At 44.2% G+C, this 16,191-nt stretch overlaps 1 protein-coding gene across 4 annotated transcripts in view; it reads left to right on the top strand.

Annotated features, from left to right (window-relative positions):
* LOC135512413 (KH domain-containing RNA-binding protein QKI-like) overlaps window positions 1-10,616 on the top strand; it is a 110,690-nt gene extending 100,074 nt beyond the window's left edge. Inside the window, exons 5-7 of one of the 4 annotated variants that reach the window (XM_064934428.1) lie at window positions 1,575-1,662; window positions 2,560-2,847; window positions 6,042-10,616. In XM_064934428.1, the coding sequence (XP_064790500.1) occupies window positions 1,575-1,662; window positions 2,560-2,847; window positions 6,042-6,121 (456 nt within the window). In that variant the 3' untranslated portion in view covers window positions 6,122-10,616. Of the gene's footprint in view, window positions 1-1,574; window positions 1,663-2,559; window positions 2,993-3,691 lie in introns of those variants that run through there. The other 3 variants (XM_064934426.1, XM_064934427.1, XM_064934425.1) reach the window with 3 other exon arrangements.
* Window positions 10,617-16,191: the final 5,575 nt, after the last annotated feature.

The following is a 16,191-nucleotide window of genomic DNA, read 5'->3' as shown; positions in this document are numbered from 1 at the left end:
TCTGTGCGACTGTTCCTGTGTCTCTGTGCGACTGTCCCTGTGTCTCTGTGTGACTGTCCCTGTGTCTCTGTGTGACTGTTCCTGTGTCTCCGTGTGACTGTTCCTGTGTCTCTGTGCGACTGTTCCTGTGTCTCCGTGTGACTGTCCCTGTGTATCTGTGTGACTGTTCCTGTGTCTCTGTGCGACTGTTCCTGTGTCTCTGTGCGACTGTTCCTGTGTCTCCGTGTGACTGTCCCTGTGTCTCCGTGTGACTGTTCCTGTGTCTCTGTGCGACTGTTCCTGTGTCTCCGTGTGACTGTCCCTGTGTATCTGTGTGACTGTTCCTGTGTCTCTGTGCGACTGTTCCTGTGTCTCCGTGTGACTGTCCCTGTGTCTCTGTGTGACTGTTCCTGTGTCTCTGTGCGACTGTTCCTGTGTCTCTGTGTGACTGTTCCTGTGTCTCTGTGCGACTGTTCCTGTGTCTCTGTGTGACTGTTCCTGTGTCTCTGTGTGACTGTTCCTGTGTCTCTGTGTGACTGTTCCTGTGTCTCCGTGTGACTGTTCCTGTGTCTCTGTGCGACTGTTCCTGTGTCTCTGTGTGTCTGTTCCTGTGTCTCTGTGTGACTGTTCCTGTGTCTCCGTGTGACTGTTCCTGTGTCTCCGTGTGACTGTTCCTGTGTCTCTGTGCGACTGTTCCTGTGTCTCTGTGTGACTGTTCCTGTGTCTCTGTGCGACTGTTCCTGTGTCTCTGTGTGACTGTCCCTGTGTCTCTGTGTGACTGTTCCTGTGTCTACGTGTGACTGTTCCTGTGTCTACGTGTGACTGTTCCTGTGTCTCTGTGTGACTGTTCCTGTGTCTACGTGTGACTGTTCCTGTGTCTCTGTGTGACTGTTCCTGTGTCTACGTGTGACTGTTCCTGTGTCTACGTGTGACTGTTCCTGTGTCTCCGTGTGACTGTTCCTGTGTCTCTGTGCGACTGTTCCTGTGTCTCTGTGCGACTGTTCCTGTGTCTCTGTGCGACTGTTCCTGTGTCTCTGTGCGACTGTTCCTCTGTCTCTGTGCGACTGTTCCTGTGTCTCTGTGCGACTGTTCCTGTGTCTCTGTGCGACTGTTCCTGTGTCTCTGTGCGACTGTTCCTGTGTCTCTGTGCGACTGTTCCTGTGTCTCTGTGTGACTGTTCCTGTGTCTCCGTGTGACTGTTCCTGTGTCTCTGTGCGACTGTTCCTGTGTCTCTGTGTGACTGTTCCTGTGTCTCTGTGCGACTGTTCCTGTGTCTCTGTGCGACTGTTCCTGTGTCTCTGTGCGACTGTTCCTGTGTCTCTGTGTGACTGTTCCTGTGTCTACGTGTGACTGTTCCTGTGTCTCTGTGCGACTGTTCCTGTGTCTCTGTGTGACTGTTCCTGTGTCTCCGTGCGACTGTTCCTGTGTCTCTGTGTGGCTGTTCCTGTGTCTCTGTGCGACTGTTCCTGTGTCTCTGTGCGACTGTTCCTGTGTCTCTGTGCGACTGTTCCTGTGTCTCTGTGCGACTGTTCCTGTGTCTCTGTGTGACTGTTCCTGTGTCTCTGTGTGACTGTTCCTGTGTCTCTGTGCTCCAGGCGGAGGGAGAGGACAGCCTGAAGAAGATGCAGCTGATGGAGCTGGCCATCCTCAACGGCACCTACCGAGACGCCAACATCAAGTCACGTAAGGATGACATCACCGCGCCCCTTTCCCTAGGGGGGGGGCACTGACTAACACGGTAGAACAGCCCTTTGTGTGTCCTGGAGCAGTGTAATTCAAACTGCTCCTTTTCGCTCACGACAAGCCCAGGAGCGTTGTGCGGTGCCATGAATTGAACAGAGTGTGCTTTTGGCTTGCCACGTTCAGAGTTCCCCTCAGTGCATTTTTCGTTGTTTCTTTAGTTACTTTGGTTTCCCTGCTGTCCTATTGGGTGGCACTTGGTCGAGTTCTTTTGAAGGAGGAAGAGAGGTCTGGCTCTGACTGGGCGTCCATTTTGTGTCGCTGAGGGAGATGCGTGCCTCATTCCAATCGCATGTTTGTGCTGAACAGATCCCAGCCAGCACTGTTGTGTCCGAATCAAACTCCGCGCTAGAGATGAATGGAGGCAATCCTTGAAGACCTCTCTTATATTGTACTAGATGCTGTGTAGTGGAAGCTAAGGCCAGTCTGTCAAACAGTTTGTGTATGTAGCTTTTTCTCCGGTTCCTGACTTATCTGATATTCTTTGAGTGTGTCCTATGATATGTGTGATAGATGCTAACTTGTGTTTTGTATCCTCCTTTTTCTTCCACTTCTCTCCACCTCTCCTCCCCCTCTGGTCTCTCCACACACCCCTCCCTCTTCCTCCTCCTCCCCCTCTGGTCTCTCCACACACCCCTCCCTCTTCCTCCTCCTCCCCCTCTGGTCTCTCCACACACCCCTCCCTTTTCCTCCTCCTCCACCTCTCCTCCCCCTCTGGTCTCTCCACACACCCCTCCCTCTTCCTCCTCCTCCACCTCTCCTCCCCCTCTGGTCTCTCCACACACCCCTCCCTCTTCCTCCTCCTCCACCTTCTCCTCCCTTGTTTTCCGCTCACTCCAGCAGCCCTTGCCTTCTCTCTTGCAGCGAACGCCCAGGCGCCCCGCATCATCGCCGGCCCCGCCCCCATGCCCCAGAACGCCCTGCGCACTTCCACCCCGGCCGGCCCCACCCTAATGCCCCTGATCCGACAGATCCAGACCTGCATGCCCAACGGCTCGCCCCACCCGGGCGTCATGACCCAAGGTCCCGAGTCGGGCCTCATATACGCGTCGCCGTACGATTACCCCTACACGCTGGCCCCTGCCACCTCCATCCTGGAGTACCCCATCGACTCCAGCGGGGTGTTAGGTAAGCATGCGTGCCCCTGCGATTGCCCCGCAGCCCCCCACCAACACCACCACCCCCATGGCCAGTGGAATCCCGCCCCCACGCTGATCCTGCGCCACTCCTCCTAAATACGGCCCCGCCCCCCCATTCACACTTTTTTGACAACCCCCCCTCAGAATAATACCACACTCTCCCGTCTCTCGCCCGCCCCAGCCTCCCAGGAGATACCACTGAAAGAGAGGGGTCAGCAACAGAAAAAAAAACATTCCAGCTCTTTACTGCATCTTTCTTTTCACTATCATGAGACAATTCTCTCCTTTAAAAAGCCCTTTAAGAAATATGTGCATAAATGAACTGGAAGTTCAGAGCTCTACTGGCTCTGTGATTTATAAGAGGGAGCGGTTTCATTTGGAAAAGGGTCCTTACCCTCCTCTCTCCCAGTCCCTGCATACACACGCAGCCCTATGGCTTTGAAAGAAGCCACTTTAGAAAATATCATATTACAAACGCGACTTGACTCCATTAAGACAGACTGTACCCAAAGGCACATTGTAAATCTGAACTGTTACCAATGCACCAAAAGGTCAACAGCAGCGTGTCCAATTGGGTTGAGCACATTCCAGACAGCCAGGGTGTCAGCCATTAGTAGCCAGAGTTCCGCCTAATGCAGTGGACCAATCCTCCAACTGTGTCTGGGTGAAGGGAGAGGGGAGAGGGGATTCTGGGTTGGGGGGCGGGGGGTTGGGTGAGTGAGGCTGGGTGGGTGGGTGGGTGGGGGTGTTACTGTGAAGGGGTGGGTGGTCGAGGAGCGGCGGAGCCCAGTGAAGATTTCACCCTGTCTCTCTCTCTTGTGTGACCTATACAGCGTCCTCAAAGGCCGAAGAGCTGCCCCTCTACCTGGGGTTTCAGACCTGTCACTTTCCCATCACTGTGCAGCGAGGAGAGCCCTGCAACCGGCCTCCCTTTTAAAGAAACGTCCCTTCCCTCCCTCTTTCCCTCCACCCCCTCAAACAACACACACCCACCTCCTCATCTCCCTCCTCCCTCCCCGCCACCACACGCTGGACTGGTTGAGGATTGGCCCTCTCTGAGCAACCACAAGCCACAAGGGGAAGCCTCGGCCCTTCCTCTTTTAATGTCTGTTCAAAGTGACGTGTGTGTTACTGATCAACTCTTTTTGATTTCCTGTCCTGATGATGATGATAATGATGATATATTTGTGTATGATGATGAGGGAGAACTGAGCTCCACCTTGCTGCAGACCCCCCTTGGGGGCGCCCCCCTCTCTCTGGGTGTGGCTTGGGGGCGTCCTGAGGGGTAACATGAGGACAGTGAGGGGTCAGAGGGGGTCGACAGAGAGGGCTTGCGGAGCCAATGGGGGAGATGGTGTGTGTTGGCGATGGGGCACCTGCAGTTAAAGCGTCTAGGCTTGACAGGCTTTATTCACAAAGGGATTTTAGGACATTCTGTCCCGACACTGACAGTCTTAACTTCACTCTCATGAAAAATATTCACAGAATGAGACTTTCAGCTCAAGTGTAGCCCAAACGACAGTCAGTGAGTGAACAACATAGCCCTTTTGTACAACGCATTTTTGCATGGACTCAAACGGAGTGTCCTAAAATGGCTTCGGGAATAGAGGCCTGGTAGTGTCTTGCTTCTCAAAGGACAGGAATTCCTGCCACTAATTCACCGTTCCCTTCCTTTATTCAATAGGTGTGGCTTTCCCCACGAAAGGCTAAAAGAGTTTCACGGATCCTTACTGAGCCCCTCATCCGATCACACATGTGCTTTTGTTTCACAGCTGCCTTGAGTGTAATGAACCAAGATCCGGGCATATAGCAGACAGGCAGACAGGCAGACAGACAGACAGACAGACAGACAGACAGACAGACAGACAGACAGACAGACAGACACAGGCAGGCAGGCAGGCAGGCAGGCAGGCAGACACAGGCAGGCAGGCAGACACAGGCAGGCAGGCAGACACAGGCAGGCAGGCAGACACAGGCAGGCAGACAGACACAGGCAGGCAGGCAGACACAGGCAGGCAGACACAGGCAGGCAGACAGGCAGACACAGGCAGGCAGACAGACACAGGCAGGCAGGCAGACAGACACAGGCAGGCAGGCAGACAGACAGACAGGCAGACAGGCAGGCAGGCAGGCAGGCAGGCAGGCAGACAGACAGGCAGGCAGGCAGGCAGGCAGGCAGACAGACAGACAGACAGACAGACAGACAGACAGACAGACAGACAGACAGACAGACAGACAGACAGACAGACAGACAGACAGACAGACAGACAGACAGACAGACAGACAGACAGACAGACAGACAGACAGACAGGCACAGACAGACAGACTGGCAGGCTCCCTCACTACTGATGTTTACACCGGCCAAACCTCCCTGAAGAGGCACGGGCCTTAACGCCATGCATTATGTGTGAGTGTGTATGTGCATCCTGTACACACATTCATAGAAGTATATTTTCGCAGACCTACGGTATGCGACTGTTCCACTGACTGCTATGTCTGGGATTGAAAACCTATACAATACTGTCACGCTTTACTAATCACTTAATTCATTGCCTTTTTTTTCTACCTATTCTTTTTATTTTTTATTTTATAAGAGATGTTCATTTTTTTTACTACTGCAAATGTGCCTAAAAGCTTTCATCTCTGGGCTTTAACCAGAGAGTGAGTGATCAGTATTATATTTAAAACGAATAACTGAAGAGATGCACTTCCTGATGCTCAACCTGAGATTATGTGACTAGTAAAGCTCCCCTGTGTGTGTGTGTGTGTGTGTGTGTGTGTGTGTGTGTGTGTGTGTGTGTGTGTGTGTGTGTGTGTGTGTGTGTGTGTGTGTGTGTGTGTGTGTGTGTGTGTGTGTGTGTGTGTGTGTGTGTGTGTGTGTGTGTGTGTGCATAAATGCCTAATTCCTGCAAATTTGTAACAAGGACTCAAGAAAACAATGGATCCTTACAGTCAAGGTTACTCCATAGTCACAAATGCTACTATGTCCAAGATTTCTCCTTGTTACGATGAAGTATATGAGTATAATTTGTGCCTTAACATGTATTTCTAAAGATTTTTTCCTAATTGTGTTACGTGTTTGGTCGTATAAACCTTGATGATATGACGAATTGACTTGATGGAAACGGCGAAGGAGGAAATGACCTAATCCTTGTTTTGGTCATGTTGTTGCAATCCGAGCAGGTGCAGTGACTACTAAGATTCGAAGGCACGAACTGCGGGTCCATCCTTACCAAAGGATAGTGACCGCAGACCGAGGTTAGTTTAGCTCTTATGCATTTGTGTTTTATTGCCAATGCCTGCTCACTGTTGGTCCTGATCTGTTTTGCAACATGTACAAATTGTTCAGCTAGTCGTTCCGGTTTGTGATGTGATGCAGCATACTGCGCACCCTTCCTCGTCGTGGCCTCTAAGAAACATTTATTTGGAATACATTTGTTCTCAGAGTGCGTACGTGGAGGGCTGTACAAGGTGATTCTGAGAACTAGTGACCACAACACATTGGCCGAATGATGCTTTTGCAATCTCGGTAGAGACACAAACATACACACCTGCGTTTAAAAAAAACAAAAAACTACTCCACTCTATTATTTCGATGACTTTATGAATCTGACATGATGTCGATGACAAATAATGGACGATACCCCTTTTATTAAAAAAGAAGATCAAATGACCTGTATTTTAGTTTCCCCCCTCCGTTCAACGAGGAGGTTGCAATTTTATTTCAAATGCACTTAAGTCTTCAGCTTCTTACGTGGATAATGTCGCGTTTTAATCGATAAATTATGTCCATTTTGTATTTATTTGTTTGAGGAAATGAATGTGTTGGGAATCTGACCCGTTGTATTGTCAAGGACAACACAGAAGTGTAAACCTGTCATGTCATATTATAATTTTTTATCTCCCCATTTTTACTACAGTATTTTTTTGAAGTCTCAACAACGGCGTTATAAGAAAAGTTGGATGGACACGTGGTATAGACTATAGGCTATAGACTGGAAATGGTTTTATTCTGCAGATAAGGTAAACAAACACAACCGTCAAAGCTGTCGCTCTCTAAAGTCCACATGCGTCACACCTTCTTCTCGAAGTCCATTACAGACCTTGTAATATTCCCACTGAACACTGAGAATAACCAAGGGAGTCAACCAGAGAATCTGTCTCTATCGGTGCCTTTTCTCTGTTTTATCCTTATACCCCTGGTGCTTAATACACCAAGTGTGCCTTGTGATGATACACAGTGTGGGTGTATGTACATTTCACTCCAGATCATTCCTTGTACCCAATCAAGTGAGTGTTTGCAATGTGCCAGAAAATAGGATGCAAATGCCAATTGAAAAACTGCCTACATGCAGACATTTTTGGATAAATCAACCTACATTTTAGTACATACGTTGAAGTTGAAAACCCAGTGAAATTGATTCAATTGTAATATTGTTTAAATAAGTCCAATTCACGAATCACCTTTTTTTTTGCTGCTAGATGATGTGGAACAATTAACATATATATTTAACAGTATATGCAAACTGGGTCTAAGGATATTCAGGTTTCGGCACTGTCGCGCTGTCTGTGAATTGCCTCTGAAAACTTGATAGCTCAAATCTGCCCTAAAACAAATAAATTAATATAAAAATAACTGTAATATGGAGTTACTTAAGAAGTGCATATTATACAAAGGGTATTATTACTAAAAGGTCAAACCTTAATCCATACTGATAATAAATGACAATAATGGTGACGGATAGGTTACTGACAAATTGAATGACAAACCAACATCCGATGAAATTGCACAAAAGCCTGTATTCAATCGACCTCTTCATAGGTTTGGCTCCCACACTCTGATGAACAGTTTTACACCATTAAAACTTTAATGGTTTATTCAAACATTACGCTAACACAACGTAATATGATTGACGTATCAGTGCGGTTTTGGGGGGTTGAACCATGAGGCAGGGGGGATTGAGTGCAGGCCAACCGGTCAAGCCTGTGTGTAAGAGGCAGGCTGACTGGTGGAAGCAGGGAGGAAGCTATGATGGCGTCTGAGATCTGGGCCTTTTCATCAGCTCATATTGGCAAAGCTGTTGAACGGTCTCAAAATAGCAAATACACTATCAAATGAGTACGTCAATTGGGGTCTAGAGATTTACAGTGCCTTCCGAAAGTATTCACAAACTGAATTTAAAATGAATTAAGTTGAGAGGTTGCGTCAGTGATGTAGACAACACCCCATAATGTCGAGGTGGAATTGTTTTTAGAAATGTTTACAAATTAAAAATGAAAAGCTTAAGTCTTGAGTCAGTAAGTATTCAACCCTTTTGCCTAGTAATAATAAGCTTAACAAGTCACATAAGTTGCATGGACTATGTGTGCAATAGTAGTGTTTAACATGATTTTTAAATGACTACCCCATCTCTCTACCCCACACATACAATTATCTTTAAGGTCCCTCAGTCGAGCAGTGAATTTCAAGCACAGATTCAACCACACAGACCATGGAGGTTTTCCTATGTTTCACAAAGAAAGGCACCTATTGGTAGATGGGTAAAAAAAACAGACATTGAATATCACTTTGAGCATGGTGCAGTAATTAATTGTACACATTTGATGGTGTATCAATACACCCAGTCACTACAAAGATACAGGCCCCCTTCTTAAATCAGTTATGAGAAGAAGGAAACCGCTCAGTGATTTCACCATGAGGCTAATGGTGATTTTACAACAGTTACAGAGTTTAATGGCTGTGATAGGAACTAACTGACAATGGATCAACAACATTGTATTACTAACATAAATGACAGAGTGGAAAGAAGGAAGCCTGTAGGAAAAAACTATTCCAAAACATACATCCTGTTTGCAATAAGGCAGGCGCTGAAGTAATAGTGCAAAAAATGTGGCAAAGAAATACACGTTTTTTCCTGAATACAAAGCATTATGTTTGAGGCAAATCTAACCTAACACATCACTGTGTACCACTCTTCATATTTTGAAGAATGATGTTGGCTGCATCATGTTATGGATATGCTTGTCATCGGCAAGAACGAGGGAGTTTTGTAGGATAAAAATAAATGGAATACAGCTAAGCATAGACAAAATCTGAGAGGAAAACCTGGTTTAGCCTGCTTTCCATCAGACACTGGGAGACAAATTCACCTTTCAGCAGGACAATAACCTAAAACACAAGGCCAAATATACACTGTTGCTTACCAAGATGACATTGAATGTTCCTGACTGGCCTAGTTCAATTTTTGACTTAAATCGGCTTGAAAATCTATGGCAAGACTTGAAAATGGCTGTCTAACAATGATCAACGACCATCTTTTTATTTATTTATTTAAACCCTGTAAGTTGACTGAGAACACGTAGGGGAGAGAAGGGAGATGAATGACAGCACACTACACAGGGCAATGTCCCCAATCACTGCCTTGTGTTATTGGGATATTTTTTTTTGGGGGGGGGGACAAGAGGACAGAGTCCTACACCACTTCCAGCAGCATCTGGTGTCCTATCTAGCGACTGACCCGGACCAACCTTTCTTAGCTTTTGAGGCAAGCCAGCGGTGGGATGCAGGGTGGTATGCTGCTGGGGGGGGGGGGTTGAATACTTATCTATTCAAGATATATTACTCTTTTATTTCCCATTAATAAATAAAAAATATTCCACTTTGACATTACAGAGTATTTTGTGTAGGTCATTGACAATCTTTTTTTCAATTAAATCCATTTAATCCCACTTTATAACACAACAAAATCTGGGAAATGTAAAAGGGTTTGAATACGTTCTGAAGGCACTGTATACAGTATATTCTATTTAGATTTTCCTCTGGACACTTTACAGTGCATTAGAAAGCATTTTACAACAGCTCTCAACGATACAGTTCTTAAGCTCTTAATACAGTAAGATTTACAATATTTTGTCAATCTGGTAAAGAAGCCTTATTTTCTTTACATCTGTTTGATTGTTGCTTCATTTGAAAAGAGAGACTACAGCACAAATCTTATTTTGCACTGAATGATTTTTTTTAAGTCAAAAGCATTCTTCATCTCCTCTGCTGCAGTCAGATTGGCAGAACCTCAGACGATGAAATGAAACATATGATCTAAGCTGCATACGTCTTAAACGGACCACTGTGGAGTGGACAGAGAATTCTAGGGTCCATTTTGGATGAGAAATTGCCAGAGTGTGAATGCATTTACCAGAAATGTTCCACTTGAGAATAAAAAAAAAATGTTTTACTGTAAAGCTTCTTTAAATGTTTTGTTGTTGCAAAGAAAATAGTATTTACTTGTGGCTTCTTGAAATATATATATATAAATATATATATAAAATATAAAGCAGGAATGTATATGAAATGTCAGAAATAGCAAGGATTATTCTATAGGGCTATTTGTAGGAAAGACAAATATCCATCATAGCAGCTTTATAGCACCACTTTAGAAAATGTCCTCTATTTTTGAATATATTTTAGGGCTTTAAACAAAAGACAGGACCTTTTCAGTGTTTATATGCAAGTGCATTTTATATTATGTGTCCTGTGAATTGTATATTGTCTCCTAAGCTGAGGGCACTGGCTGAAGTGACGGCTTTGGCATGCTCACAGCTTAACGTTTCATGGCTAGTGTGCTATTTTAGAAAATACCATGTAGTGTTGCTTTGTATCATTAAAGCAAAGATTGTCATGCTTGTTGTAAATAGAAAACATACTTTGAAAAGGCAATAAAAAAATGATATTGAATATTTTTTAATTTTTTATGACAAACACCGTTTTGGCCTAAAATGATTTTTGTCCACAGCGGTGCGGACTTCTTGAATTTCTCACTGTAACCTCTCTAAATGAATTCATTCCCAAACAATGAGACTTATTAATATACTCTTCCACCACTACTCGCCGCTTGACTCTTGAACCTCTGAAGTGCTCTAATACTTATTAGCAGTCAGGTAACAATAACTTTACTGACTGTTGTCCACGACTATACCTTCCTCCATCTCGTTTGGATCTTTCCCTCTGCCTAGATTTACTGTCCGTTTACTTGACTGCTACTAACCATTTAGAACTACTGTAATTGTCTTTTTTAATTCCCTCCTTTTTAACACATGAGCTGAAGGGACAGGACTGTCTTTCACGTTATGTAAAATCATGCTTTCATGACTTTACGACATTGTAAGGATATAGATGAGTAGCTCTTGCTGAACTCTTGGATTCAATCAACCCATCATATGAATTGTCCTTTTATCTAAACAAACAGAAGGATGCATGAATTGTTTTCATTTCTGACACAGCGTTTTGCGTCCAGCGCTCTGGCTTCGGTCAAAGCGAAGGTGTTGTGGAAGCATATGGAAACATATGGTGTCACGTGTAGATTGGTCGGACGCAGTTGTGGCGAAATTGCATGGTGGATTGAATGGATGCATGGTATAGCTCTGATTAGTTCAGCCATGTTGTCATCCTGCTGTCGCTAGCTGAGACTAATCTCCTCTATCTTTTTTCTTTCCTTTCATTTTTGCTTCTCTCCTTTATAATTTCTCTCTTTTCTGTTTGTTTGTTTCTTAACACCCCCCCCCCCCCCCCAGCCGCCACTAGCAACTAACCCCTGACCTTCTGACCTTCTGAAATCTTCAACCAATGACGACCTGGCCATTGCCCGCACATCAGTTCTTTGGTAGAAGGGGAAAAAAGCAGCCTTGGCTTGTTACAGTCAGTCAAGGCACAGCTTCTCATCACCTGACTAATGGACACACTACAATGGCTTGGCAGCCCCCTCCTGCCTGCCCAGTCTGCTTTTTAGGGGGCAGATACTGGCTCTAGACCTGCACTGAATCATTGTTAAGCAATAAGGTCTGATATGCCCCCTCTTATCCTCCCTGACCGAGTCCCCGCCAAGCAACCCCCAAACACACCACACTCTAAAACACCCTGGTAACGCCCCGTTGGTCGCCTCCTGAAGATCAAGAAGGATGCAAACCTCCACTCCCTGACCGCCCAAAATCACCGTACCCCCTGGACCTGCCACATCGCCCAGGTGACCTTCCCACTGTCATGGTAACTGAGCTGACTATGAATGTATAGCAGCGTGGTGAGTCCTGCCACCTCTCTCTCTCTCTCTCTCTCTCTCTCTCTCTCTCTCTATATATATACCCCTGCCAACTGATGACCCATCTCTCTTCACTGACTATGAAGTCCTGGGTCTTTTATGACATGAAGACTGAGGGGGTTTCATTTAAGCAGGACTTGAAGAGAGAATAGAGGCTCTATTCAATCAGACAATCTGCATAGTGGTTGTTTTGGCTGTGTGTCAGAGGTGAAACTGCGTTAGAGCTGTCAAATCAACAAGTGGTTCCTTGCGTTATACCCAAAGCGGACATTCCCATTGGCTGCACGGAGTCACCTTAAGAAACATTCCATGCAGCCTTGATCACAAGTTCAATCACTGGAATATGAGATGTAATCTACACCTAGAAATTCTCATTATTTCATTTAATGATTTGGCGTCATATTTCTATATAGCCTACACTTTCTTCTTCGGCACTTCCTAACGCGAGTGGGATGGGTGTGGCTTTGTGACAGTGATCAAGAGCAGCTGCTCACCAATTTGACAGCTGCAATGCAGTTACACCTCCGACACCGCCAAAACATCCACTGTGTCGGGTGTCGGCTATCGCCAGTTAACACGTCATCTGATTTCATCTAGGCCCTGGGGTCCAACAGAGAGTTTCAAGACTAGAAGGGAGAGTACCTGCCCCGTTACCTGGCATTGTCATTGTTGTTTTTCTGCCATAAAGACATTTCTTTCAGTCAACTGTTTCTTTGAGGATGTAAAAGCCATGCTTGCCTATCTGCTGTACAAATGTATTGAAATTGTAGATACATGTGTAAAAATGGGGGAGAGCACCAATGTGAAGAAAATAGACACTTTTATTACACATGGGTGCTCATGGGAAAGAAAAAAATAATCTATTTTTCAAAAACATAGTCTTTTTATACCTTCGACTATTGTAAAGAGAAATTTGTAATGAAACCCTTTATGTCATGAAAACTATCCTGTTTTCTTTCTGTGGATAGAGTGTGAAGACCAAAACAACCTTTCATTTTAATTCGGGGTTGAGGATTTAACTGAGGTGTAAAAAAAAAAAAACGACAAAGTGCCTTATTTTACTCATATAGTTTCTGATATCTGAATGTGTCATCAGCCTTTAAGCTGCAGAACAAGTCAGTACACACAGTCTGTCAGCCACTGAGATGCCCTGAGACGGAGTCAGTCACCTCAGCCTTGTTGTTACACTCCACAGACACAGTAGGTCCCTTTCCGTAGATACACAAGAGTACTTTTTGGTGGCTCCATAGCACAGAAGGCCGGTGGCAACTTAATTGGGGAGGACGGGTTCATAGTTATGGCTGGAATGGAATCAATTGAATGGTATCGAACACATCAAACACATGGTTTCAATCACAGGAGACTGCTGAGGGGAGAACAGCTCATAATAATGGCTGGAACCGAACAAATTGGAATGGCATCAAACACCTGGACACCGTGGGTTTGGTGTATTTGATACCATTCCACTTATTCCGCTCCAGTCATTACCACAAGCCCGCTCTCCCCAATTAAGGTGCCGCCAACCTCCTGTGGTTTCCATGTGTTTGATGCCATTCCATTTACTCCATTCCAGACATTATTATGAGCCGTCCTCCCCTCAGCAGCCTCCTGTGCTCCATCGAGTAGTAATATCAGTAGTATACCCAGGGCCGGCTCCAGGCATAAGCAACATAAGAAGTCCAGCTCGTGCCAGCGTCGCCGTGGGACTCATTGGATTAATATGGGCAAAATGTGTAGAATTGCAGGAAATTAGCTTTAAAACTACAACAATTTCTCACTACACCATGCTAAAATTGGTAGAATTGCAGGAAATTAGCTTTAAAACTGTAAAAAAAAAAAAAATCTCTCTGCCCCAATGGCATAATGAGTAGAGTTGCCTGAAATATGTTATGAAATTGAAAAATATTTCTCTCCACCCCATAGCAAAATCTGTAGAACTGCAGAAAACTTGCTTTAAAACTGCAGCATTTTCTCTACACCCCATGGCAAAATGTGTAGAATTGCAGGACATTTACTTTAGAACGTACATTTGTCTCTCCGTCATCAAGAGGGGGGCCACACAAAAAATGTGGGGCCTCCCCCAACCAAATCTCTCTTTGGGCCCTCAAAATGATAGAGCCGGCACTGAGTATACCAATACTGTCCGAGTCGGTGTCTACACAGTCCTATCAATGTCCTAAATGGACAAATAGTATTATGTCTTTGTCTGTTGATGAGGGCCTCAGCTCAGAGTCACCCAATTATTATATCCAGTAGTAGTAGCTCCTCATGCCAGGACAGTCCCAAGGGTTTTTCTTGACATTCTTCAGATAGTCGAGCATGTCTTTACCTTTCCTTGAGTGGAGGGTCTGTGGTTCTTTATAAATAGACTGTGTTTCACTGTTATACGTGCTGTTCTGGACTGGCCTTATGTAGGAGTGGTCATTGGCATAGACATCCCAGCTGAGCTCTCGACCATGATGTAGTTCTCCAACACCCATCACATAAGATGAGGACTTGTCTTTTTTTGCCCTCCTGATTTACTTTCTATAGAGGAGTATTGGGCCGGTAGTCTCAGTGACCAGACATCTGCTGACTCGGCATCTGTGGTAGTTCTAGGTGAAGGGTTTATGTGATTGTGGTAACTAGGTGGTTGACTGTAAAGGCTGTGTGTACTTCCCAGTCTACACCAAAACATTGCTCCACATCCCCTTCTTTATTTACTATGCAACAGAATGGCCTCTAGTGGTTTATGGAGAGTCTCTGTGTCTCAGATTGTGTGTGTGCCGTTTAGTTTCAGTCTCAGCATTATGTTTCAGACATTGTTCTGTAGTGCAATTGCATATTATTATTATCAGTTATAAATGATGAATTAGTATGTATTCTCAATAATTATTATGATTCTGATTATTGTCATACTTATTATTATCATTGTTATTAGTAATCTTATTATTATTTACGATAATGGATTGACTTTGAATTAAGACTAATATTTTACAATAAATTGTTATTGGTGATAAAAGAATGGTGGCAAATGAATGGTTTTATTGGTTGTGAGTGAAAACATATCATAGCCAATAAAGCATGGCAATCCCATCCCTTAATAACATGCATGTTATGCTATGATCAGAGGTTTTTATATGCTATTTTGACAGCATTATTCTTGATCTGGTGTTTTTTTCTGAGTGTGCAAATCAAGCGTGTTACAAGACTCCATGCTGTCAAACTCAACTGATTCTGTTAACATTTACTCCATGAATTGTGTGTAACTATACCCAAATTATTGCCTATGAGAAAACAGTATGTCTATTTGCAGCCATTGTTCTAAGTTTATAATGTATTTTTATATCTTATTTTCTATGTGTGTAAGACAAAATATTAAATGACTTCTTTACAGATTTGAATTACATAAACAACAAAATCAGCTACATTATTTGTTTCGTTTGAGATTCTTTGTAGTTTATTAAATCAGTGTTTCATAATCCTGGTCCTGCTAATTAGAGTTTTTGCCCGAGCACTACACACCTGATTCCACTAATCAACTCATCATCAAACCTTTGATTGGTGGAATCAGTTGTCTGGTGCTAGGGAAAAAACTCTAATGTGCACCCTTTGGGCACCCAGGACCATGATTAAGAAACACTGCATTAAATTAACTCCTTGACAAAGCCTTATCTCTATTACTGATTCCTCACATTTAAGTTTTTCCTTTCCTCACATTTAGGGATGTTTGGTTGTGGCATGTTTCATTTAGCCAGTATTATTTTAATAAATGTTTCCAAACAGACATATTAACAAAGTACACTTGTTTTATTACCATCCTGAGGGCACTACTTAACTTTAGAGAGTCTGCCTCAAAAGGCAATAGAAGTTATTACTGTATAATGTGGTGGTAATTTTCAGCTATGAAACACTAGATGACACATACATCTAGCTATGAAGTCCTAACCCTCTTACATCATAGGGCCATTTGACTCAATCAAACATAGTAGATGCTTATTTTATGAGCATGTTGTTCTCTCAATAGTTACTGATAAAAATGACCTTACATTTCAGAGTATATGAAATAGATTTGAACGATCATGTTTAAAAAAAAAAATAATGTTTCAAACTCTTTGATAAACTTCTCATTATCTTCATTTGCCAAAGTATTAATCTGTGTTTTATTTCAAACCCCCATGAAGTAAATTTGAGATGTCTACGGTCCATGTTTTTCAGCGTGGCTGTATTGACTCGAGTTTTGTACAGTAACCATGGCTACTCCC

Source organism: Oncorhynchus masou, chromosome 24 (genome assembly GCF_036934945.1).
Source record: "Oncorhynchus masou masou isolate Uvic2021 chromosome 24, UVic_Omas_1.1, whole genome shotgun sequence".
NCBI classification, from domain to species: Eukaryota; Metazoa; Chordata; class Actinopteri; order Salmoniformes; family Salmonidae; genus Oncorhynchus; species Oncorhynchus masou.
This window is presented reverse-complemented; position numbering and strand designations above follow the sequence as displayed.